General features: G+C 38.3%; 1 protein-coding gene across 7 annotated transcripts in view; it reads right to left on the minus strand.

The window, feature by feature from the left end:
• Nucleotides 1-23190, minus strand: part of Otogl (otogelin-like) — a 145237-nt gene extending 122047 nt beyond the window's left edge. For 4 of the 7 annotated variants that reach the window (XM_039080121.2, XM_039080119.2, XM_039080117.2 and 1 more), the window contains exons 1-10: nt 22721-23190; nt 19160-19281; nt 15694-15899; nt 11805-11932; nt 11326-11432; nt 4486-4592; nt 4097-4222; nt 2468-2579; nt 1618-1664; nt 1056-1201 (exon numbers count right to left, since the gene is read on the minus strand). In XM_039080121.2, the coding sequence (XP_038936049.1) occupies nt 1056-1201; nt 1618-1664; nt 2468-2579; nt 4097-4222; nt 4486-4592; nt 11326-11432; nt 11805-11932; nt 15694-15899; nt 19160-19281; nt 22721-22867 (1248 nt within the window). In that variant the 5' untranslated portion in view covers nt 22868-23190. The remainder of the gene's footprint in view (nt 1-1055; nt 1202-1617; nt 1665-2467; nt 2580-4096; nt 4223-4485; nt 4593-11325; nt 11433-11804; nt 11933-15693; nt 15900-19159; nt 19282-22720) is intronic. The other 3 variants (XM_039080120.2, XM_039080118.2, XM_039080122.2) reach the window with 2 other exon arrangements.
• Nucleotides 23191-25213: the final 2023 nt, after the last annotated feature.

Raw genomic sequence — 25213 nt, forward strand, 5'->3', positions numbered from 1 at the left:
GAAAGACAGAGACAATGAAGGTGGGAGAAGAAAGGAAGAGAGAGAAAGAAGACAGAGAAAAGGTGTATACGAATAAGAATTTCTGGTATATACGAAGGCTGTGATATATCAACACACACACACACACACATCCATATATATAATATATATCATAAAATGTTTAATAACATTTTCAATGACTCCCCAGTAATTGGTTTCCATTAATACATAGTTGCTCACTTAGCTTGCACCATTGACAAAGTTGTCAATAAAAAATAAAGCAGCCAAGTTATTGAGGAATAATTATAAAGTTAACTCAAACATTAATAAATTTCAATAAAAGAATAGAGCTGAAGCCAGGTGCGGCAGCTCACGGTTAATAATTCCAGCAGCACTCTACATGCTGAGGGAGGGAGATTGCTACGAATTTAAGGTTAGCCTGTGCTACACAGCAAGACTTGTCTCAAAAACAAACTAGCAAAGAAACTAATTTTTAATGTTTGCTGAAAAGACCTTTTATTGGAATTAAAGATTATTAAAGATTTTGGACATTTTTTGAAATTATTTTTCCTTTATAACAAATTATTAGGGATCTTTACTTAAAGATCTAACATCAATATTACAATATGCCAAAGTCATATATTATACCTTATTTAATTATATGTTACATATCCCTTTAGAATGCTATGAAACCTACTGGATCCTATTCAAAAATAATACCCTGTGTAACAGCTGGTTTGGGAGTAAATTAAGTATGTCCTGTTGTGAAATTGCACATTACGTTTTCAAAAAGCGACACATGTAAGAACCTTGAAAGTCAATCTGTATTGCATTTTATCTAGTAAAAAAATTATTTTTGTTTTTACATGTAAATATGTCTAAAAATCAAGGTTCTATGTGTCATGACCAATGGTGAGCATGATTCATTCCTTTGAGGTATATTAATAATGATGACCTCTAGATAATCAATACATTAAGAACAGGAATTATTTTAATAACACTGCCACACAATCGGGGTGTGAAGCTGGACTTGGAGATACGATAGCCCCCCTGCTGACTGTCTGGGCTGTGCTTACCTGTTCGCAGTGAGCCTTCTGTAACGTGATGGTGAATCTATCTTTCCCAGTTCCTTTCACAAGGATGTACTGACACAAGCCGATAAAAGAATAATGGCGCCCATCAAACGTGGTAAAATGAGAGTCACCCACAACAGAACACTGAACTATCAAGGATAAACAGTGGAGACGAAGACAGAGAGAGGAGGAATGAAAAGTTGTGTTAATACTTTAAAAAAAAAAGGACAACTTAGCATAAATAAGAACACCTCAAAAGATAATCATTAATTTAGATTTAATGATCTGATGAATTTAGCTATTAATTTCCATTTAAGAATGATTAAAGTTTTCCATATACTTTTAGGACTTAGATTTACCCATTTTAACAAAATTTTGTCAAAATCGCCTACTCGATGTTGCTAGGTATTGAATTTTCCAATTATCCTCTATATGTAAGTTGGACATTATTATATTCTTATGTAGATGAGATCCATTCAGAAGCCAATGTTATTTTTCCTGCCAAATTAAAAAACATATATTCTTGAGATGTTAAGATTTGGTTTTTAACATTTTAGAACATTACCTGGACAGTCATGCTCAGTGCAGTTCCAAACCCCACCAACACATACACTAAAAAAAAAAAAAAAAAAATTAGACAAATATTAGCCTGACCCATGCTGACATTTGCCTCAGCATATATTAAGTTAATGGGCTCTCTATTATCGGACTAGAAAACCCTTTCTAAAAAGTTGCACTAACAGTTACCAATTGACTGACTAGTAAGTGAGTACCCATTATGTATGTATTTGCTGTCCTAAGACACTAAGAAGAAAGGGCTCTCTTCTAGCAGAAGGCAAAGACTCCTTCCCTTCTTCACACATAGAGGAGTTTCTGAGGAAAGCATGACATCAGCTAGTGAGAAAATGGTTACTTATAAACCTGCATGCCTTTTGAGTATGCTGAGAGCAAAGAGAACACAGTCGTGACCATGCAGGATTCTATTTTTGCCAGGGGTTGTCCCTGAGGAATTTCATGCTTACCCAGAGTCTAAGCTAGTTTAATAAGGACTTGTAAATCTTTCTGATCATGCCCCCAAACTGCCAACAGACGGTCACTCTATAAAGTATTCAGTACATAAACCCAGGAATGTCATCTAGCTCTAAGAATAAAAGTATGTATTAGTTAATTATTATCAACAACAAAATGGGGTGGGCAGTATATGGGCACAGGATTTTATGAAATTACGATGGAAAGTAATAAGAATACAAGCACATTAGGAGAAACAATTTGTGGAGTTCAAGTAAAATGCAAACTGCCTCTCGGGATTTGCAGATGAAAATTAGCAGTGAGTAGACTCTGCAAGATACCTCTCATGACCAAGTTGTTAAGTAGAAAAACACTCAGAAATCATTCTCTACTCACAGACCACTTACCACTCAGTGCACTCTTGTTCAATTTTTGAGCCAACCGAATAAGCTAACCCATGAAAACTACACGGGCAGCTCTCCAAAGAGATGCAAGTTCCATTGTCCATTATGAGGCCTGCTTAAAAAACACGTATGTAACAATCTCAAGAGAAATAATAAGGATCATATTCTTCGTATAAATAACAATTCAATCAAATGTTGTTAAGAACTTGCTCAGAGTGAGTTCTAGACACAAAAATTCTTAGGCTGTCAATGAGTAATCTAGAAACCCAGCTCTCAATGTTATGAAAGTTTCTTTCAATGAGTCTCAACTTTCGTTTCCTGTAATCTGGCATCAAAATCTCAAAGTCTGCCGAGGAGAAGAAAGGCCACTGAAAAGTACTTTCTTAGGTTTAATGTTCTGTTCAGTCCAAGATAAAAAGAGGTTTATACTGCTGTCACCCAGCTATCAAAGACAGTGTTACTCAATGGTCTGATGTAGTGTACTCGCTACATCTTTGTGAAGTTAAATAAGAATAGAGTCAGATGTAAATCAGCTCTCACATCCACTGACCTTTTCCATAGTAAGCTTTTATAGGAAGAAGTATTGGCACATGGTAATAAATGGACTTAGGTTCTGGAATCAGCTCCTTATGGCCTTTGGTTGTAAGTAAACACATCAAGACTACCACTGGTTTACTGCAGTGTTAACTCAGAAAAGGAGCTGGGAAAAAAATCACTCAACACCTCTAATTTGTTTGAGGACCTGAAGATTGAGCCTAGGCCTTTTGCATATAAGACAAATACTTTGTCACCAAGCTGCATGCCACAAATCTCCATACCTAATCTCCTTTTCCTAGTTTGTACTTTTTTTTTAAAGGGTGGGGGACAGGTTGAGCTGAGGATATGGCTCAGTGGGTAGAGTGCTTGCTGAGTTCACTTAAGGGTTTGAGTTTGGATCTCTAGAATGCAGAAAAGCCAAGAGGTGTGATGCACTCATTGAATCCCAGCACTGGACTAGTGAAAGGTAGATCCCACAACATGGTAGTCAGCCAGTACAGACAAAAATAACAAGTTCCTTGGTTCAGAGAAACACCCTATTTCAAAAAATCAGATAGACAGTCATAGAGAATACACATAATATCAGTCTCTGGTCTCTGCTTGCAGATAAATACATGCACAATGCATCACACGCGTCTATGCTCAAAGAAAATAGAAACACACAGAAAGTTCTGAGCCTGTTAGGGCTCTCTAGGCTTCCAGTCTTCTTTATAAATGTCTATCCATACCACAACTTTAAACTAAAATCTTACAATGGAAAAAAACGTGAAGGCTTTTTCCTAAACTCACTTTCATAGTCCAGAAAATAAAACTGTATAAAGTATTAAAGATTATTAAAGGCTGAAAGAACGAATTCATCACCTTAGGAACTAAAAATATTAGAACCTGAGTTCCTGAAATTCTTAACAAAAAAAACCACACCCATTTTATTAAAGACAAACGTTCCTCCCAGTCACTTCAAGGATTGAATGTGACAAGTTTCAATAGCTCTGATGTCTAGGGAATGGACAGCAAGACCAAAATGTGCTCTTCACAGAACAGAGCACCACTTTACAGGAGTGTGAGCATGCTTTCCGCATGGCATGAGGTGCTTACCATCTGCACAGTAGCATCCGTCAAGGCAGTGAAGATTGCTCCCAAGACACTGCTTGTCAAACGTGCAGCTCGGTGGGCAGCAACTGATACAATCCCGGTGGACAAAGCTGTCGTCACACTTATCAGCTGCAATGGCCAGACAGTGGGCTATGAGTCAATTTTATTGTCTTTCTTTCAGGAAAGAGTGTTTAGGAAATACGTAAATGTACAAACATGCGAACAATGTTTTTAAAAGAAAATCTTAAAATGTATTAGTTTTGAGAAGCTGGGTAAACTAAATTCTGAATTCTAGGACAAAATTAATTGTTTTTGTTGCTATTGTTTGGGGTTTTTTGTTTGTTTGTCTGTTTGTTTTTGTAAAATACATGACTTGAGAAGTGCAAACATACTGCATGCTGGAAAGTCATCCCTCCAGTCTTGAATGGGGAAGCCAGCATGGGAACACGCTCTAGCATACTCGGTGGCTGCTCGACAATAAGTTTCATCATCATCAGTTCTAGAAAGGAAGCAAAATAATAATAAAGAGAAAACGGTCACCTGCGAATGTTGACAGAGTTCTGCCTCGGAGCCATTGAGTCTTAAAAGCAATGGGGATCTGGTGAATAGACTGATATTAGCTGATATCAGAATGTGGGTCTTCCAAGACATACCTCACAGGAGGCAAGAATGTTCAAAACACATACACAAGAGATCCTAGGCAAATACACCTACCTAGATTTAGTACAATGTAATTTAGTACAAGACCTTTATCATATCCTCTCCATAGTCTTAATACTTTATGGGTCAAGTAAAAACTATAATGAAAAATATTTATATCTAATTTTTTAAAAAAACTGCATGTATTTTTACTTCTACATAAAAATCCTAGACCTTTTAGAATACAATGATCATTAAATTCAGATAAAAACTTAAATGAAGTCAAAACATAAATTTATAATTCTACAAAAATATCAAGGTTGAACATTTTTTTCCGAACACCTCATACTGAATTGCCCAATAGTCTGTGGCCCTCCTAAGCATTACAGTCGCTCTGTGGCTGTTCTTGCCATAACAGTTCAAAATATTTTTGAAAGACTTCATAAATAACATTCAGCCTAAGATTTAAAAGGAGATTTTCAAGCTCTTTCGCTGAAGCTAGACAGTTTTACTACATTGCCACAAATAAATTATCTCTAATTATTTTTCTTGTAATCACGTTAGAAGCTCTCTAAACAATAATTTCTTCTGGGATCTGCCAGTTCCCAAAGCAGATTAACAAGGCGCTTTCAAAATAAACAGGTTTATACCAAGGTAGCTGGCTTGGTTTTCAACCCGATCCATACTCAAAATTGGATAGTTAAGCATCTTAAAAGATAATGACCTTAAGAATGTTTCATTTCGTGACTCTTGACATTTTGGGTCTTTGTTAGAAAAGCCACCGTCTCAAGTTGCCCTTATTCTGTGCTACTGAAATTGGAACCAACTAGCTTATCTAGTCCAATTAATAGAGCTTTAGAAGGCAAACGAAAAAACCTGTCCTCATAAACTTCAGGCGCTCAGAAAAGAAGTGCGTGTCAAAAACTGTTGAGCTTCTGGGAGACATTTTACCTTAAAATGTGTGCGTGTTTCCTACAATTAATATTGACTTTGAAAGTGATTTGGGGCTTGCCAAGCGATGCAACAAATATTTAAAATACCTGTCATTTACTGAGTGTCTGTGTTACTCCAGGAACCATGCTACGCACATAATTTTATGGCTCCTGATGGAAAGCATCAGGATCAGGCAAACAGGAAATTATTATCCTTACTTACTGAGAGAAAATGAACTTACTTTCCACTTGGATGTTATATCTAATAGGAAAGACATGCACTAAATAATAGTTGGTTCTAATTCAATGGACGTTGACATGCCAAAAAAATTAAAATAATTTCTTTGCTGCCAAGTTCTTACAAGCAAAACCAGGAAGGTATAGTTACACCTTCCCATCCGAATGCTACCTCTTGTGTAGAGCCTGGTATGCAGTCCGTGATCTCTGTGCTCCCACCACAAAGTGCAAGCAAGTGTGTCATTGCTGGAGACCTGCTTCTCTACCCAACTGGAGTTCAGGTTTTCAGGGTAAAGACTACATGGATGTGGTTTCTCTTTCCATGTGTGCCACTTTGCTTAGCTAGTCAGCACAAAGATGGGTGTCCAGTCCATAATAGAAGCAAGAAACAAATGTAGTTTCAAGCAGTCCACCTTGTCATTTAACAGGAGCCTTCTGAATCATTTCCACAATAGCAGAAAAGAATCTTCATTTACTACTAAGAAAAGAAGGACAGAAGGATGTTAGAAGGTATACCCTGAAATGCTAGGAGAAGTGGAAGCATATTCTGGGAGCATCCTCCTCCAGCTTGGCAGTCTCCATTAAATTCAAAGACAATGCCCTTCTTCTCATATGACCTGCCTCTTCTGCCCCTAACCCTGTCTTCCCACCTCAAATACGTGTCTTAAGGGTCAGCTAATTTAAACCACTACAGGTAACGCTCTACCTCACTGTTTTGATCCCATTTGTCCCAAAGAAAGGAAAATCAGAGTTTAAAAAACAAAATGTTAATTTTGTTCATTGAATGTTTATAAGCTGTAGATATAGGGGAGAACTGGGTTAATCTCCAGTTTCCCTTTCTTTTTTAGAACGTTATCCTGAATGTATGGCTCCTCAGCAAAAGACATTGCCAGCCTTCTATGCCTCAGGGTATGACCATGTTTCCGCATTCTGATCCAACAGGCTTAGAATGTGGGCTATAGGGAGATATATATATATATATATATATATATATATATATATATATGAATATATCAATTTTCCAGGTTAAAAGCCCTTTGTTTCATTTCTCCCCTTCTAACAGCTAACACGAAGACATAAGAGGAGCCAGGTTGGATCTTGAAATTGAGAATCAATGCAAGGGAGGACATCGTGTATCAACAAGACTTCAGAGTCACTGTGAAGTTTATGGAGCGGAGCCATGATGTTAATCCAAGAGCAATTACTGGCTCAAACTTTTAAATGAGAGAAGTATAAACATTCCACTTAATTTTATCCACTGTCCCTTCGGCTATTGAAGCAGCCAAATTAATAAATAGAAAAAGACTTTCCTGAATCCACCAAAAGATACTTTATCTCAGCCTACAAAAAAAGAAGAGGGTGCTAACGATGAGTATGACAAAGCAATTAGGAAAGTTCCCGAACAAGGGACACAAGCCAGTGTGGTAAAGAATACCTTTGTAACGCTGTATAAGTGGGGAAACATGGGACATGTCTACCATTGTGGATCTTAAAAAAGGAAAAGGCCAGTTTGGGTGGGAAGAACGAAGACAAAGCAAATAGTGCTTACTTTTTCACAAGAGAGAGAAGAATGCGTCAAAAAAATGCACAGTAAGGTCACCGACCACCGCCTTAGGAGAAGAGAAGCTACTTGAGAACTTTGTTCTCATTTAGGAACCCCTGGAGTGGGAAACTGTCTACATAAGTCAAGGCGTGATTGCATTCAGTTCAAAGCCAAGCCACAAAGCCACTCAGTTTGCTTTAATAGTTGGAAGACATCAGCGTAGTCAATATACTTTTATAATCGGGAATTACTCTAAAGAAGAGTATTCACAGGTAACATAGTTTCAGTATTATTTCTAATTTTTTATTACCTTTGATAAAAGTAGAGATCACAATGAGCTACCAAAACTTCAACTGGCTTCACTTGACCAAAAGTTACTCATCTGTTCTACAACAATATTCAAGCATACTATTTTTATTTCTTGGCATTCATTAAATATTCAAATATACAAAAAAAACCCTGAAGTACTCTCAAATGTTCAAGGTGACTAATCACATATACTTGATAACTGAAAATAAACAAAATTTAAAAAGGGGTTCAACAATAGATAATTTTTCATAATTTCTACGATGGACACAGCGTGATCGGTTTGTTGCCTAGACAACCTTCTATTCAGGATGTGGTTAACACCTCAATCTGTGACCATGGGTAGAAAAACATCAAAGATTTATTCCTAGTCATCTGCAGTCGAAGTGGGGCATTTCCTTCAATTGTGCATAAAGGCTTCAAGTCCCAATGCTGTGTTATTGGCAACATGTGATTTTTGTCAGCAGCATCTTGCTTACTTTTTTAGGGGTTCTCATTTCACATTATAATTGGAGAATTACAAATTATTGTTTGCACACCTCATGGTGTCAAATTTCAGGAGTTACTAAATATGACATATATTTTCTTTTTTCTTACTTTTTTTTTTATTAACTTGAGTATTTCTTATATACATTTCAAGTGTTATTCCCTTTCCCGGTTTCCGGGCAAACATCCCCCTCCCCCCTCCCCTTTCTTATCGGTGTTCCCCTCCCCATCCTCCCCCCATTCCCGCCCTCCCCCCAACAATCACGTTCACTGGGGGTTCAGTCTTAGCAGGGCCCAGGACTTCCCCTTCCACTGGTGCTCTTACTAAGATGTTCATTGCTACCTATGAGGTCAGAGTCCAGGGTCAGTCCATGTATAGTCTTTAGGTAGTGGCTTAGTCCCTGGAAGCTCTGGTTGCTTGGCATTGTTGTTCATAAGGGGTCTCGAGCCCCTTCAAGCTCTTCCAGTTCTTTCTCTGATTCCTTCAACGGGGGTTCTATTCTCAGTTCAGTGGTTTGCTGCTGGCATTCGCCTCTGTATTTGCTGTATTCTGGCTGTGTCTCTCAGGAGCGATCTACATCCGGCTCCTGTCAGCCTGCACTTCTTTGCTTCATCCATCTTGTCTAATTGGGTGGCTGTATATGTATGGGCCACATGTGGGGCAGGCTCTGAATGGGTGTTCCTTCAGTCTCTGTTTTAATCTTTGCCTCTGTATTCCCTGCCAAGGGTATTCTTGTTCCCCTTTTAAAGAAGGAGTGAAGCATTCACATTTTGATCATCTGTCTTGAGTTTCATTTGTTCTATGCATCTAGGGTAATTCAAGCATTTGGGCTAATAGCCACTTATCAATGAGTGCATACCATGTGTGTTTTTCTGTGATTGGGTTACCTCACTCAGGATGATATTTTCCAGTTCCAACCATTTGCCTACGAATTTCATAAAGTCATTGTTTTTGATAGCTGAGTAATATTCCATTGTGTAGATGTACCACATTTTCTGTATCCATTCCTCTGTTGAAGGGCATCTGGGTTCTTTCCAGCTTCTGGCTATTATAAATAAGGCTGCGATGAACATAGTGGAGCACGTGTCTTTTTTATATGTTGGGGCATCTTTTGGGTATATACCCAAGAGAGGTATAGCTGGATCCTCAGGTAGTTCAATGTCCAATTTTCTGAGGAACCTCCTGACTGATTTCCAGAATGGTTGTACCAGTCTGCAATCCCACCAACAATGGATGAGTGTTCCTCTTTCTCCACATCCTCGCCAGCATCTGCTGTCACCTGAGTTTTTGATCTTAGCCATTCTCACTGGTGTGAGGTGAAATCTCAGGGTGTTTTGGTTTGCATTTCCCTTATGACTAAAGATGTTGAACATTTCTTTAGGTGTTTCTCAGCCGTTTGGCATTCCTCAGCTGTGAATTCTTTGTTTAGCTCTGAACCCCATTTTTAATAGGGTTATTTGTCTCCCTGTGGTCCAACTTCTTGAGTTCTTTGTATATTTTGGATATAAGGCCTCTATCTGTAGTAGGATTGGTAAAGATCTTTTCCCAATCTGTTGGTTGCCATTTTGTCCTAACCACAGTGTCCTTTGCCTTACAGAAACTTTGCAGTTTTATGAGATCCCATTTGTCGATTCTTGATCTTAGAGCATAAGCCATTGGTGTTTTGTTCAGGAAATTTTTTCCAGTGCCCATATGTTCGAGATGCTGCCCTAGTTTTTCCTCTCTTAGTTTGAGTGTATCTGGTTTGATGTGGAGGTCCTTGATCCACTTGGACTTAAGCTTTGTACAGGGTGATAAGCATGGATCGATCTGCATTCTTCTACATGTTGACCTCCAGTTGAACCAGCACCATTTGCTGAAAATGCTGTCTTTTTTCCATTTGATGGTTTTGGCTCCTTTGTCAAAAATTAAGTGCCCATAGGTGTGTGGGTTCATTTCTGGGTCTTCAATTCTGTTCCATTGGTCTATCTGACTGTCTCTGTACCAATACCATGCAGTTTTTATCACTATTGCTCTGTAATACTGCTTGAGTTCAGGGATACTGATTCCCCCTGAAGTCCTTTTATTGTTGAGGATAGTTTTAGCTATCCTGGGTTTTTTGTTATTCCAGATGAATTTGCAAATTGTTCTGTCTAACTCTTTGAAGAATTGGATTGGTATTTTGATGGGGATTGCATTGAATCTGTAAATCGCTTTTGGTAAAATGGCCATTTTTACTATATTAATCCTGCCAATCCATGAGCATGGGAGATCTTTCCATCTTCTGAGGACTTCTTCAATTTCTTTCTTCAGAGTCTTGAAGTTCTTATTGTACAGATCTTTTACTTGCTTGGTTAAAGTCACACCTCTTACTTTTTTTTTATCTTTAATCATTTTTTACAGCCCAATCATTATCCCCTTCCTGTTCTGCTCCCCAACACTTTCTCATCCCATTCCTCCTCCCTCCCCCATCTCCAAGAGGATGTTCCCACACCCCCACAACCTGCCAGGCCTCCCCACTCCCTGGGGCCTCAAGTCTCTCAAGAATTAGGTGCATCTTGTCTCACTGAGGCCAGACCAGGCAGTCCTCTGCTGTATGTGTGTCAGAGGAGGCGCTGTGGGGGAATGGGGGTGAGGCCTCAGACCAGCTTCTATGTGCTGCCTGGTTAGTGATTCAGTGTCTGAGAAATCTTGGAGGTCTTGTTAAGACTGCTGGTCTTCCTGTGGGGTCGCCCTCCAGGGATATGTCTATTAAAAGTTGATTTCTTTAACTCTTTAGATGACTCTTCCATTAGTTTCCTTTATAACATTGCTCTACATTGAGGATTTTAAACATTATTGCACAGAAGTTTCTACAGACATCTCTAGAATCTAAAAAAGGGCCAATGGCACCAAATATTTAAAAGCTATCAGGTTTGGCAGCTTCTATGTAAAACAGTTAACTACCTGTTAGACAGTCAGCTTCTCACAACTACTTCTTAGTCCAGAGCGGACTTTACATTTAGCACTCTATGGCAAGCTGCTGAAATGACTGTATTACAGAAGTATATATGCCCTTGGTTTGGGGAGTGTGAAGAAATTCATTGCAAATACTAATTGTTTCACTTACTTGCACAGATCATTAACACAGCTGGCAATGTATAAGTATGGATCAATGTATTCGTGACAGCTCAGAAAGGGGAACTGTAACAATATCTGGCATTTGAAGAAGATTGCCTGGGCAAAAAAAAAAAAAAACAGATGTCAATCACCAGAATCGGGCACGTGAGTATGTCCATTCTACTTGGTATAAATCTACTCTCAGAACTCTCTGTTCTTACCAGAAAAGGGAAGATAATTTACACTTATAAAATGCAATGAACAATCCTCAACTCGTCTATTTTCTACATGAATTATTATAATGATGAATCCCATTATATCCCCTACTTTCGAAATTAATGTGAAGTCATTCCATGCTGCAATTACAGAATCTGAATTCAATAATTTAATTATACCATATTTGCACTAAAATGCTTAATGCTAAAGATGCGAAAATAGATTGGTATTAAGCCCAACATGCTCAAAAAAAATTTTTTATAGTAAGCTTACCTCAAATGCTGGCATTCCACTGGAACACGGATTTGGAAAGTCTGAGGGAGTGGGTACACATCTAGCATCATCTGGAGTTAGCACCAGCCAACTGTTTGCAAACATAGCAATGTCTTCTGTGTAGTCCTCTGTTACATTCAGACAAAAAGTTGGATTAGTGTCGTTTTCTCAAATCTTATTAAAATTATCCTTCTGATTGGGTGAGCTGTCTTAGCTAGTGTTTGTCACGCAGGCATGGGAACATGAGCTGATCAGCAGAACCCCAGGCAAACATGCCAGGCATGGCAGTGTACACTTGGAATTCTAACGCAAGGGAGGCCAAGAAAAAGAAATCCCAGGAGCACACTGGCCAGAATGTCTGCCATACTTGATGACTTCCAGAACAGTGAGAGACCCAGGCTCAAGGGAGGTTGATGCAATTCCTGAGAACAAAGCCTGAGGTTGTCCTCTGAACTCCACATGTAAATACACATAGGTGCACACATACACATCTCCACATGCATGAACACGCACACAAAACACGTGCACCTTTTTTTGAGGTTCACTTCCATTTTGAGAATAAACAACAACAAAATTTATGGAAACCATAAATACATTTCAGAAGTCACACATAGGGGCAACGGAAGACTAGAGAAGAACCCAACAAAAGTAAGTCTAAGAAGTGAACCTGCTTCATCTGAATATGACGAACGGTAGATTGAAACACGGTTTAAAGGGATCCCAGTATTGAGAAGCCTAACTGATCCCAGAATAATTAAGGGGAAGTCTTTAAGAGTTCATATATGACCCAACAGACAGTTGGCCTGTAACAGACGGGTTTTAAGTTGCTTCACCACCTGGCCTTTAAATAAGTTCAAGAAAGGATATGGAAATTAATCCTGCCCCAGATTCAGATAAGGCTGACTCTCAAATTCTAAGACAGAAGGATTTCATATTGGAGCTTTGAATTTTCTGCCACCCAGACTTGATGGTAGTGACAACTGTGCTGATTAATCCGAATCTCACGTGAAATGTTTTCCCTGCTCTCCCTGAGCACATTTTCCTCACTTCTATTACAATAAAGGAGAGACTGGCTTTACTGTTTTATTCCTGGATCCTCTGTTTAATATCTAACATGTAGCTCAAACTATACTTACCAAACAAATGAGTTGAAAATGTAGCTGAATGTTCAATATTTATTAAACTATATTCCTGATCTTATAGAATATCTGGCTTCCTTTGTGATCTCTGGAATTGTTGGCTACATTACACACTGAACAAAACCTGCGCTAAAATACTTATTTAAAAGTGGAGAAAAAACCCTGATGTTCTCCTTAAGTAAAGGTATAGCCATATTTCACTTCAAAGTGCCATATTTGAAATGAATAACACTGTTTTTTAAGTCTGAAGAACAAAAATGTTTCCAAAAGTACAACTCATTTCAACAAAACAGCCCAGGCAATGACTTAGTGGCAAAATAGTAGCTATGAAATAGCAATGAAAGTAATTTTATTGTTGGGGGTCACCACAACATGAGGAACTAACTCTATTAAAGAGTGACAGGATAAGGAAGGTTGAGTACCACTACACTAGAGTTTACATTAACTTTTTATTCAAGTGTTTAACAAGTTCTACACATTGTATCAGTAAAAGAGCCATACATGTCTTTTATCGTAAAACTTTAAATCCATATCTATTAGTTCAGCAGCTCACTAAACCTAAATGCTTCCTATGGGGGATGTTATAAGTAGAATAATGCATTGAGCAAGCATATTGGGATGCGATCGGGAAGACAGCTATTAGTTATCAAGTTGGGGAAAATGGGAGTAGAGCAGGATTCTACTTCACACTCTGTTGGTGTGAAGCAAGACACAGACATGAGCTAGGAACATGGAGTGCCCTCAGCTGGAAAACAACTTAATTCTTCCTCCTGGCACAGAAATTCTGGGAGGCCTCATTGCTTCGTGAAGTCATCTTTGAAGGTTAAGTAGGAATGGAAGGAGAAATAGTTCTGATCACTCCTGGGAAGCCTGCTCGGTCCTCCTGACTCTAACAAGAACAGATGCTGTTTTCCATCCTCACCTCCACATCAGGTTCTCTGCACCTCCTGGCAGAAGTCATTCAAAGCAACCTTGTCCAACTCCCACACTAAGAACTGGACTGAGTATTAGGTTTTTCATGAAACTTTGATCAGAAGGGAAATTATATCAAGAATAACCATTTGATTGATTCGGCGTTAGTTCCAAATACTCCTTCCTAACTAACAGTCTCAGGACCCCAAGTTCGTAAGCCTTCTGATTTTCAATACCCAACGGATGCAAGTACCATTTCACAATGTTGCTGATCCCAGACATTTATATTGTGCTCACGGACTTCAGAGCACTTCCATTTACATTTTCTCATTAGATATTCACGCACTGGGAGACACTGAGGAGTGTTTCAATTATTTCTGTTCTATATATGAGAAAATTGACTCATTGGAGCCAGGCTCTCTAATCTAGCTCTTGGTAAACAAATCCTGATGATAAATTATCCATGGAGTGCCAGTAAAATGTTTGCATTTTACTGAGAGCGTCTTAAAAATATATAAAGATGTATTTCTACTCCTGCGGGATACCTGGGGACAATTACAAGGTAAGTAACGTAAACTGAGTATTATCTATGTGATGGGCCATCTACATGTTTATGAGAAGTGTCTCACTCAATCCTTGACACTCTGAAAATATATTCTATCACATCATTAACATTAAAAAGTGTAATAAATAGCAAAGCAAAATTTTTCCCCACATTCTGACTTGCAAAATGCATACACAGGAATGTTCTTTTAACATCTATTAAAGTACAACATACACACAACTATTATTAAGTTTGTAATACAGAACAATATTCTGTAAGAAACTAGTTTAAAGGCAATTGTTAGCAATTGTATCTGATTGTGCTGAAGTGTAATAGCATCTAACCAACTCTAATAGAGTCAGCCTTCAGTTGCATTACATTAGGAGATGTGACCTTTATATAAAATTAAGAAAATACTAAGCACCATACAAGATGATATGAGTGTTAGCAACAATGTTGCTATGTGCTCATAATAAACATTATTACTAAAAATAAGATATATTTTTACTATCACTGATTACTCAGTTAGTCCACAATTTCTATGGTCCTCTTCCACAGCAACAGAAAGATTCAATGATGTAACTTCAGATATATGTAAGAGTGGAAGCATGCTCCCAGGCCAGGTCCACTGGGACTAAGAATGATGCTCCTTTTCTATATAACCTCATTATGTGAGCATGACCTGTGGTTCTCTTACTCCTCAGTAGTCTCCAGACAGAAGCTGACTTTGTAACTAATGACTCACTGAGCTGAGTTTCATCCCTTAGATTCAATAGGAAACCAGAAAATCATATAAAACCCTTGCCAGTTGCTTTGCCAAGTAGGTAATCCTGATTTCATTCCATCATCTTTATAAACCTATTATTTGGCAGTCATTTTAACTCATTATTGTCAAGACTGGATACAAAGTATCTTTTCTCCTAAAGTAAACACATTCAACCCAAAAAGTTTAAATCACTAGACCATGAACACCAAGGATGGGGAACTACTCATTTTGTTCATTTAGTTCCCAAGACCCCAGAGCAGTATACATAGTATCCACAAAACTCCTGTTACAAACTAAATGCTCATTTAACATTTGCTGTGTGAGCAAGTTCTGCATCTTAACTTAGCAAATGTTGGCAAGTAACCAGAAAATGTTTTCCATCTTGACAACCGCTTAAAATCATTGGAGTGGACCAATGGTGGCCAAGGACTTTCCACGGTCAGTCACGTGTTCTCTATGCTATCTGCTGTTGGCCGAAGGAAGACGACCCTAAAGGACCTGCTCCTTTCTCATGTTCTAGCTCCTTACCTTGGTGAATCACAAAGTCATCTGACTGAATGCCATTATAATTTGCACACAAGCCACATGATTTCCCTCTGTGCTCCTCAGATAGTTTGAGGTAAATTCCAGATATTCCATCCCAAGCCAAAGAAAATCCAAAGGTCGTTTTCACCAGAATGTAGTCAGCTAGCTTCTCAAAGTGCACCTGCCCAATTGTTTGAGGCAGAGATAAACTGGAAAACAGCAATATGGTGTAAGAACTATGAACAAGTTAAAGTTATGCATGCTGTGTTCTCATTAATGGAAATTTCTTACACAGAATGAATAAGCTATGCAGTGAGAACGTTGAAGGTTTCCTTCTATAGCAAATTTCAACATTCCTGATGAGTTTAATATATTTAAACAAAAATGTAAAGGAAATTCCACTGATGTAGAGTTAATATTTACAACTTACTAGTTGTTTCAAAAACCAGAAATACACAGCCATAAAAATTATACAGGACCTTTTCAGTACAGAAAGTAGCTCTATATATTTGGAATAATGAGGGTTAAAGAATACTTTTTATCCAAAGAGTTAAAAATAAGCTAAAAATTCTGCTCAATAGTTCTGAAGTACAGAAAAGCAATAGCCAAAATATGTGATGCCCTTGAGTCCTGGTTTGATTTCATTTTATCTCCCACCAAAAAGAACTAACAAAATGGGCGTTGCAAAAGCACAGTGACTCACAAAGAGAACAAAAGAACACTGTGCCCCTTCCATTTATAAATGGGGCAGTAAAGAGGAGGTTCAAATCATAAAATAAATTTGAGAAGATCACTCTTATTTATTAAAGTAGTCATATCAAAATAAAATTATAAACCATGGTATAAAATAGGTGGTTATAATAGGTATGGTCATATCTATTTTATATATATATATATATATATATATATATATATATATATATATATATATTATCTGTAACCATGAGCACAAAGGTTTTTTAATATATAAATATTTATAGGAAATAGTTATAAGCAAAGTAACTATGGATTGTAATCAGATAATAGAAGATTAGTTAAAATGTTAGGATTAAAAGCTAAAAGTAAAGAGTTCATAGTAAAAGTCAGTATGAAATAACAATGAATACTTTACATTTTAGAATTTGTAAGTTAATAAAATCTGTTTTTAAGATATTAGATAACATTAATAATATATAATATATTATAATAATATTTCACATTAATGGGATATTAGTTTGTGGGAAGTATAGCTCTGGTGAGTGGAGATTTTGATTTGCTTCTGTTAGTCATCTGTATCCATCAGGACTTTTTCCCTGCAAATTTAATTAAATTCATATTTTAAGAGAAAATTGGGAATCTATGGTTACCTGTTTATGACACAAAGGGGTGCTAATAAAAATGGGGTGATACCAGGAGAATAGGCTGCAATCAGCCTAAAACATATTCTATGCAGAATGTATGGGGTTTGGGTTTTAGATTGGAACTGGAAACAGTAAAATATAAGCAGACAGGAATGCTCATGTTTATGCTAAGAAAGTACCCAGGGCTTCTCTATCAAAACTCCTTACTTCACAGTTCACGTAACTGAAAGCCAGAGAGGGAAACACTACACATTTGAGCTGCTTGTACCTCTCTGAAGAGCAAAGAAAATGGAGAAAGAGAAACGATGGAGGAAGAGTAGGGGGAAAAGGAGGAAGGGAAGGAGGAGGAGGAGGAAGAAGAGGAAGAGGAGGAGGAAGAAGAAGAGAAAGAGGAAAAAGAGGAGGAGGAGGAAGAAGAAGAGGAGGAGGAAGAGGAGGAGGAGGAAGAAGAGGAAGAGGAGGAAGAAAATAAATGCAAGAAGCATTGCCTATCATAGGATTGGAATTTCTTGAAGAAATTCTTATAGAAACCAATTATGCCTTCCATTTAACAAATGATTAGTATTCTTGAAATTTTTTTCTGAAGAAAATCCACTCTAGAGACATGATCACTGTAAATTCACATTACCTAAAAGCCCAAATGAAAATTCATCAAAACACATAAATTCAGCTCTGGGAAATCATGCATTTCTTTACATACATTAAAGAATTATCTTTCCATTCAATATTCATCTTTCTTTCATAAGAAAATAAACAACTATAGACTCTGTCTCTCTGTCTATCTCTGTGTCTGTCTCTCCATATCTGTCTCTGTCTAACTCTCTCTCTCTCTCTCTCTCTCTCTCTCTCTCTCTCTCTCTCTCTCTCTCTGTGTGTGTGTGTGTGTGTGTCTGTGTGTGTGTGTGTCTGTGTGTGTGTGTGTGTGCACATTTGTGTGTGTATGCTATTCTTGGCATATACTGCTGTCCTTCTCTCCTCTAGTAAAACCCTTGCTTAAATCTGTACTGACAACTAAAACTTTAAAAACAAACAACTTTGTTTAAATAAAATAACAGAAACGGATAAGTGAACAATAAGCCCAGAAATCTAAGCCCTCTGATACATGTTTGTTTCCCCAAAACTGAGAGGGCTTAGGCAAAAGGACTCCTGTGAGTTCTTAGCCAGGCCAGTCTACATAGCAAGTGCAAAACCTAGTACAAAAAAAAGGCATTGAAAAATAAATAATCCCCAAGGGGGTAAGGGCTGCTCCTGATTACAGGACTGACGTGACACTCCCTGAGCCTTTGTTCAAAGCCCTTCTTACAAGGATGCTCCTGCCTTGGGCTGACTCCACATGGAGGGGAAGCATCAGCATCAGTAAGCTACATCCAAAGGAATGCCATGGCTCACACCCCCAGCAGTGAGTTCTGAATGATGGATAAAACTGTTTCATCTCACTATTTACTTTTCCTGGAATAGCCCGGCTAGGAAATGTTTAAAACCGGGTGTCTTTGTAATTATTTACATTGGAAAGGAAATTATTCCCCATAATTCCTAGTTGTAACTGTACAAAATCTGTGTCTGGCATAAACATACCCTTCCCCAAAACTCTCAGGTCCTATCGTTGGCAGGCAGGACCACAGTGGCTGAACTGATCTATCAACAAGGACAGCTATTTATTGGCTCAGAGTCTTTGTCAGGGCTTCAATAGAAACTCTCAAGTGACACCCAAGCGTCATTCTCACAGACTTGGAAGGACTTCCAGAATCCTTTGCAAAAGAAAACAAAGTCAATTCTTGTAAGCTGTGCTACAAAAAGGAAAAGAGAAAATATTGAAGAGACCAAAAGTAATTAAAGTTGAACTACATAAAGATAGCTCTTGATAGCGCCCCCTGGAGAACACAGCATTCCTGTGTGCAGCTCTGCACCCCACCTGCATCATGCACACTAAGACACGAGCCAGCTGTACTCTTTGCTGCCGGGGGAGCTTCAGGACACTGAAAGCATGATGTCTCCGCGATATTCCTGTAAAAGTCAGCTGACGAACAAGTCCTCTACGCCCCCCTGTAACTCACTTCCAGTCTGAAGCATCTAAATTTTCAATGAATGTCTGGTGTCACGTTCACAGACCACTACCCCCCTCATCTTACCTGAGCCCATTCTTCTTTATTTCATGTCCATAGATTCTAATTTCCTCTTGGTTTGAAAAAAATAAGCTGATCGAGCGATAACAAGAATACACAGAACCAAGGCACTTTGGGCTGTTATGGACCTGGAAGAAGAAAGAAAGGAAGAAGGAAAGAAAGAAAGAAAGAAAGAAAGAAAGAAAGAAAGAAAGAAAGAAAGAAAGAGGGGGGAGGGGAGGGGAGGGAGGGAAGGGAGTAAGAAAGAAGAAAGAAAGAGAGAGGGAAAGAAAGAGAGAGAGAAAGAAAGAAAGAGGGAGGGAGAAAGAGAGGGAGGGAGACAGAAAGACAGACAGACAGACAGACAGGAAGGAAGGAAGGAAGGAAGGAAGGAAGGAAGGAAGAAAGAAAGAAAGAAAGAAAGAAAGAAAGAAAGAAAGAAAGAAAGAAAGAGGGAGAAAGAAAGAGGAAGGGAGGGAGGGAGAGAGGGAGGGAGGAAGGAAGGAAGGAAGGAAGGAAGGAAGGAAGGAAGGAAGAAAACATGAGAACTCGCTCCTGCAGGGATGCACATGGCTGACTAAACCCCACAGCATACCTTTACAGCCTGCAACAGCGTTGGTCCCACGGCACCCTACAAAATGAGAACTACACTTACATGTAGGACTTTTTAAGAGGAAAGAGATAGTTCCCTCAAATGTGAACAATAGAATTAATCTTATAAAATGCAAATTAACTCAGGACACTTGTAAGCTCACTGTGACCTCTACATGTTAAGCGGTAATTTTCTGAAGCTGTATGGTATATGCTGGGGAAAAGAGTAGTTGGGCAGAAATGTCATAAACACCACAAGGAAACACATTTGTATTATTTATGTTCCTGTTAGGGGGTCTATAAACTACCGTAAGAGAGCTCTGAATGAAGCGCAATAGCATCCTATATATTCACAAAGTGAGCATGACTTCATTTAAAATAAAATAGGTTTTCTTTATCCTCAGATAATATAGAAGAAAGAGAAACTAAATAACAAAGATAATGAAGAATTATTATTAGTCATTAGAAGGAATTCAGTTTACTAGGGAAGCAATAACTCCAGGAAAACAAGTAGAAGACTGGGTGAGAAGAGAAAATGAACATTACATGCTCTTACCTTATGTCAAGATTAACTAAAATGAAAATCACAAAACCACAAGGCAACTGAAATGTAGGTAGCCAAGCAAATAAAAAGAATATTCAAATATAAAAAGGATAAGAACATCACTAATAATTGGACACTAAAAGTATCGATGCAATGTGTAAGTAGTAATTGTTACTGATCACTTCTTACATGTCTAACACTGTCCCACATTCTAGGGATACAGTTATCAACAAGACAGAATATCTGTCTTCCTTAAGTTTATATCCCACTGCAAGAAAACAGGTAAAATGGACAAAATGGAAATAAAATACACAGTGTTGGATAACATTAAAAAGAAATATTAAACAAAGAAAAGACAGAGTATACACGTCAAACTTTACAGGGAGGAGTTTAGATGCCAGGCTAAGGAAAGCTTCTCTTAAGGTAGTAAAATTCTGGAAAGGATAGAGTATGAGGGAAAACCATGGGAGAGACAGAAGACATGAAATACAGAAGCCAGAGGGAGGAATTTGACTAAAATATTCTCAGTTTCCAAGAACCCACCTTCTAATCCCATTCAATTGTTGCAGAATTCCTCTTTAGAGAACAAAATGGGAGAAAGTTGACAGATATCAATAGATGGGGGAGGGGGACAGCTCTAGTGAAACCAGACTAACCTGTTCAACCTCACACTAGCCAAACAAGGCCATACTGTAAAAGCCAGAACCCAAGAAACAATGAAAAGAGGGAATCAAAGAAACAGTACCGATTTCTTTGTTTTGAATAAACATATGTGATCTATATCAGTAAATTCTAAATCTAAAAGGATTCGTAAAAGTTAAATATGCATATGCACACATATGAAGATGAACTGGTATCAGACAGAAAAGTAAACATAGAACATAGAACATCTCTAAAAAAGACCATTAAATACTGTTTAGAAGAAAATTTAAGTAAAAACAGCTAAACATTGACAGCATGATAGAAGAAACAATCAGAAGATGGGAAGATACATGGGTTCAAAAGAAGCTCCCACAGTATAGAATAAAAAAAAAAGCAAAATGATGCAAAATAGCAAAAAAATCAATAAGAAAATGAAGACATTATTCAGTTCAGGAACTCTGAGGCGTAAGGAGCAGGATCCTGAAAAAAACGGAAGAAATAAAGGAAGAAATGGTGTTTCTAAAACGGAGGGTATAAATCTTGGATGGGCCCCTTATATAAAGACAAAAAAATATGTGAACCTCATGCAATCATGGTATCTCAGACTACTGAGGATAAAGAAAAGATTACTATGTTTATAAGAAGCAAGGAAAAGATCGAATGAAAATACTCAGAAATTAGCAAACAAGTCAAATTTTCTAGAAATGTTCTTCAGGTTAAAAATTGAGGTTTCAAACTTGTCCTTCCATGCACATTTTACATCTCTTCCCTTTTAAACATTGAGTTAAAAATCAAGTGGACTTCAAACGCAGAACCAAGCACCTCCACAAACACAGGCCATGAACTCAAAGGACTCCAGAGGTTTTCCCAAAGTAAACCGTACAAATAGACAAATTCCCTGGTCATCAGACCTTTCCTTGCATCCAAGAAACAAGAAAAACTAATACAGGAAGTAAAAGAGAGTTGTCTCCAGCTGTAGATAAAAGGTCTGTGAAGCAGCTAGCGTGATAGGGGCATCAAAAGCAAGGATTGAAACGGGGAGGGGCTCCATTAAAGAGGTGCTCTGTCAAGAAGAGTCCTACAGGGATAGAAAGAGTGCAAGAAAACAACTGTAGCTGAATTTGAAGGTATTTCCTAGGAATTCACTGGCCTTGGGAATTCTGAAACCAAGAGCTGGTTGTGTGAGCTCAATCATGTAGCATGGATCTACCTGGCAATTACATAATCCCTGGGGTCCTTTTCATAAACATCAGTTTCCTCTACACACAAAAGGCTTCTTTCGTTGTGTTTTGTATTTCTATTTACCTATCTATTTTTGGAGCCAAGGATCCAAACCAGGTTGTGTGCATGCTAAAATTTTGTTCTACCATTGAGCTGCATTCCCTAGCCCAGAGGTAGCATTTTGAAAAAGTTAAAGCAAGAGGGCATCTCAGTCAAAAGAGCAAAGAGGGAGAAAATATGAATAATATTACTAATATGTGACTCTACCTTCTTCCAAATTATCAAATAAAAGCCGAATGGCAGGGACATTGATGAGAGTCGCTATAGTAGTAAACACATGATATTTTTCCACAGCCTGTAAGACATTCTCTCATGAGTTCAGTCCCTGGCGCTAAGATGCCAGTCATCATGTCAGTGGACTGACAGTCCATATGGCCACAGATTTGAACCATTCCATTGAGAGTAGAGCTCTAGGTGTTCTATAATTACTGTCTATTTGTATCTTTGTCTATTCTGTATTTGTCCAATATTCTTAGATACATAATTTTCCAGGAGTAATTTTTCAATTGATGAATTCAAGTACCACCTACCCATACTGTGTACTGAGGCTCCAAATTACCACAATCCTTTGCAAAGATATAAGAACAGCTTCCTGGGACGTAGTAGTAGATTCCATCAAATGTTTCAAAGTGATACTGCCCCCAGGTTTTACAAATCCCATCTCTGCCACTTCCCATGTTTGGGACTGAAAGGGAATAAAAGAATATTAACTACGGTAAAATAAATCACATTGATCCCAAAATGTTCAGTCACCATAATTCTAATTTTCACTGAAATAAGTATAGTCCCTCCCCTTTGGGTGTTCCGTGGCACAGGAAGAAGCAGGTAGCATTGAACTATCAGATACTCTTAAAAACTATCCACTTCCTTTTTAAAAACAGTCCCCTAGTTGTGATGAAGAAAGGACGTATGTTAGAAACTCTCCTGCTGTTTCCAAGAGACAGAGCCAGAAGAAAGGAAGAGTAAGAAAGATGGCAAAGAAGACAGTAATGATGATACAGCAAATGAGTGACTCATAAAAGAAAGATAGGCTGCCATGGAATGTTCTAGAACAGCACGGGCAGCACGAGAACGCTCTTGTCTCCATAATTCTTTTTTTAAAATCTTCTTATGGTATCCAGAAAGAGAAAAACAAATTATGGCTAAAAAAATGAATAAATAAGTGAATGATGTGTACGCAAGCCTGAAAATGGAGGTGAAAGCATTAACCATCTGGTTTCCGGGAATCTCAAAATGATGACCTCAGATGGGTGACTTCAAACAGTATTTACTTTAAATCGAAGGGCTCCCTCCATTATGATCATGCCTCTCCTCTAGATCACCTCCCAATCTGCTCTACCTTTGTCTGTGTGGTGGATAACAAGACTCATCACTGTGTTGGGTGTGCTGTGGGTGGGCCACACTGTGTTACAGCAAGAAAGTGTCTAAGGACAACTTTGTGGAGTTGCTTCTCTCCTTCTGTTTAGGTGGGTTCTGGGGATTGTGCTCCAATCTTGGCAAAAAGGGCTTCACCCTGCTCAGTCATCTGACCACCACCACCCCTATTACCACCGCCCTCTGAGCGAGCCATTTTATATTTTAAGTGCTTCCCTTTATAATGATGTAAAAAAACAGGAACATTTGCTAAAATGTCACTAGGTGGGTTTTGATATATTCCAGGAGAAACCAAATGATAAGGAGGTGTCTTAGTTTCCTCTCCTTTTGAAACATTTACCTACATTTATCAGCTCAGGACAACTTTGGTCCACTTGGGGAAAGACATAGAATGGTTTGATTTGTAGGCAGCCTTCCCTACAGTGGGCCTTACATCCTGCACTTTTCCTTAGAACACTCAAGTTTAAGAATTGCTTGTCTACTATGCATCACTGAATCAAGTCCTACCATTCACAAATAAACCCTGTCTTGTGCCTCGAGTATAGTCTTGCAAATGGTAAAATGTTGGTTATTATCTGTTGATAATTATTAACCTAAGATCCTACCTCAGATACTGTGGACAAAATATACTTAAAAATGAAAACTTATCCCCAGGACCTAAAGAGTTCTCAGTTCTGTTTCTAATCTACATATTTAATGTCCAACTAACGGAATACAAAGAAGAAACACTTCAAGTAAAATATACTAAGTAAAAGAGAGACATTAACAAAAAGACAGTTCCACTGGGCTAATGCCAAAAAATAGGGGGGAAAATACTTAAGGAAATAGAGATCGGTGGGAAGGACAAGTACACACTCCTGTTTTCTTTTACAGCATTTCTACATTACTTCAAACTGATGAAAGTAAATTCTGAACTCTCTAGTTAATGTCCCAAATCCCAGGTGATGAACACTTCCAAACAAATCATGACTTAATGTTCTCGTTCATATCCCATGATTCTCTCATAAATATCCCTGAAACTTACCAATCTGGCACCTTGTCCCGAGAGCTTGGAATATTTGACAGTCACACGTACCCGTCTTAGAACAGAAAGCCCCGTTAAGGCATTCATGAGGACACGAACCTGAGGGACAAAATAATAATTTATCTTCTGGCATGGATCGGTTCACATAAACACAATATGTCACGATCTAGCTTGGACTAACTGCAACACTGTTAACTTAAACAGAACCGGGGCCTTTTGCTTTGTGGTGCTAAAGCATTAAGCCATCAAATCTCTATCTATTCATTTCATTATGTGTGCTCTGAGGCAGGAAAGACAGGCTTTCACATCTCAAAGTACTTTGAGAGAAAAGGTTAGCCTCCTTCGAGCAATGGAAAGGTCAAGTTCCCATGTAAGGAATTCTTGTCCAAGATGATGAGAACCAGAAATGCCCAAGCTGTAGATGATTCCCTGCCCCCAAGTTTGGAACACTTCCCAGCCCTTTCTCCAGGAGCAAGCTCCATACCGAAGCAAACTCAGACCTTGCTCACTTCAAGCAAAGCATAAAACTCAAAGGGAAACTCCCACCTTCGAGATCATGGGTGACACATTTCAGTTGAAGTTTGCCCATTAATGCTGAGGCATGGTTATAAATGACCCAGTCTTT

Source organism: Rattus norvegicus, chromosome 7, assembly GCF_036323735.1.
Source record: "Rattus norvegicus strain BN/NHsdMcwi chromosome 7, GRCr8, whole genome shotgun sequence".
NCBI lineage: Eukaryota > Metazoa > Chordata > Mammalia > Rodentia > Muridae > Rattus > Rattus norvegicus.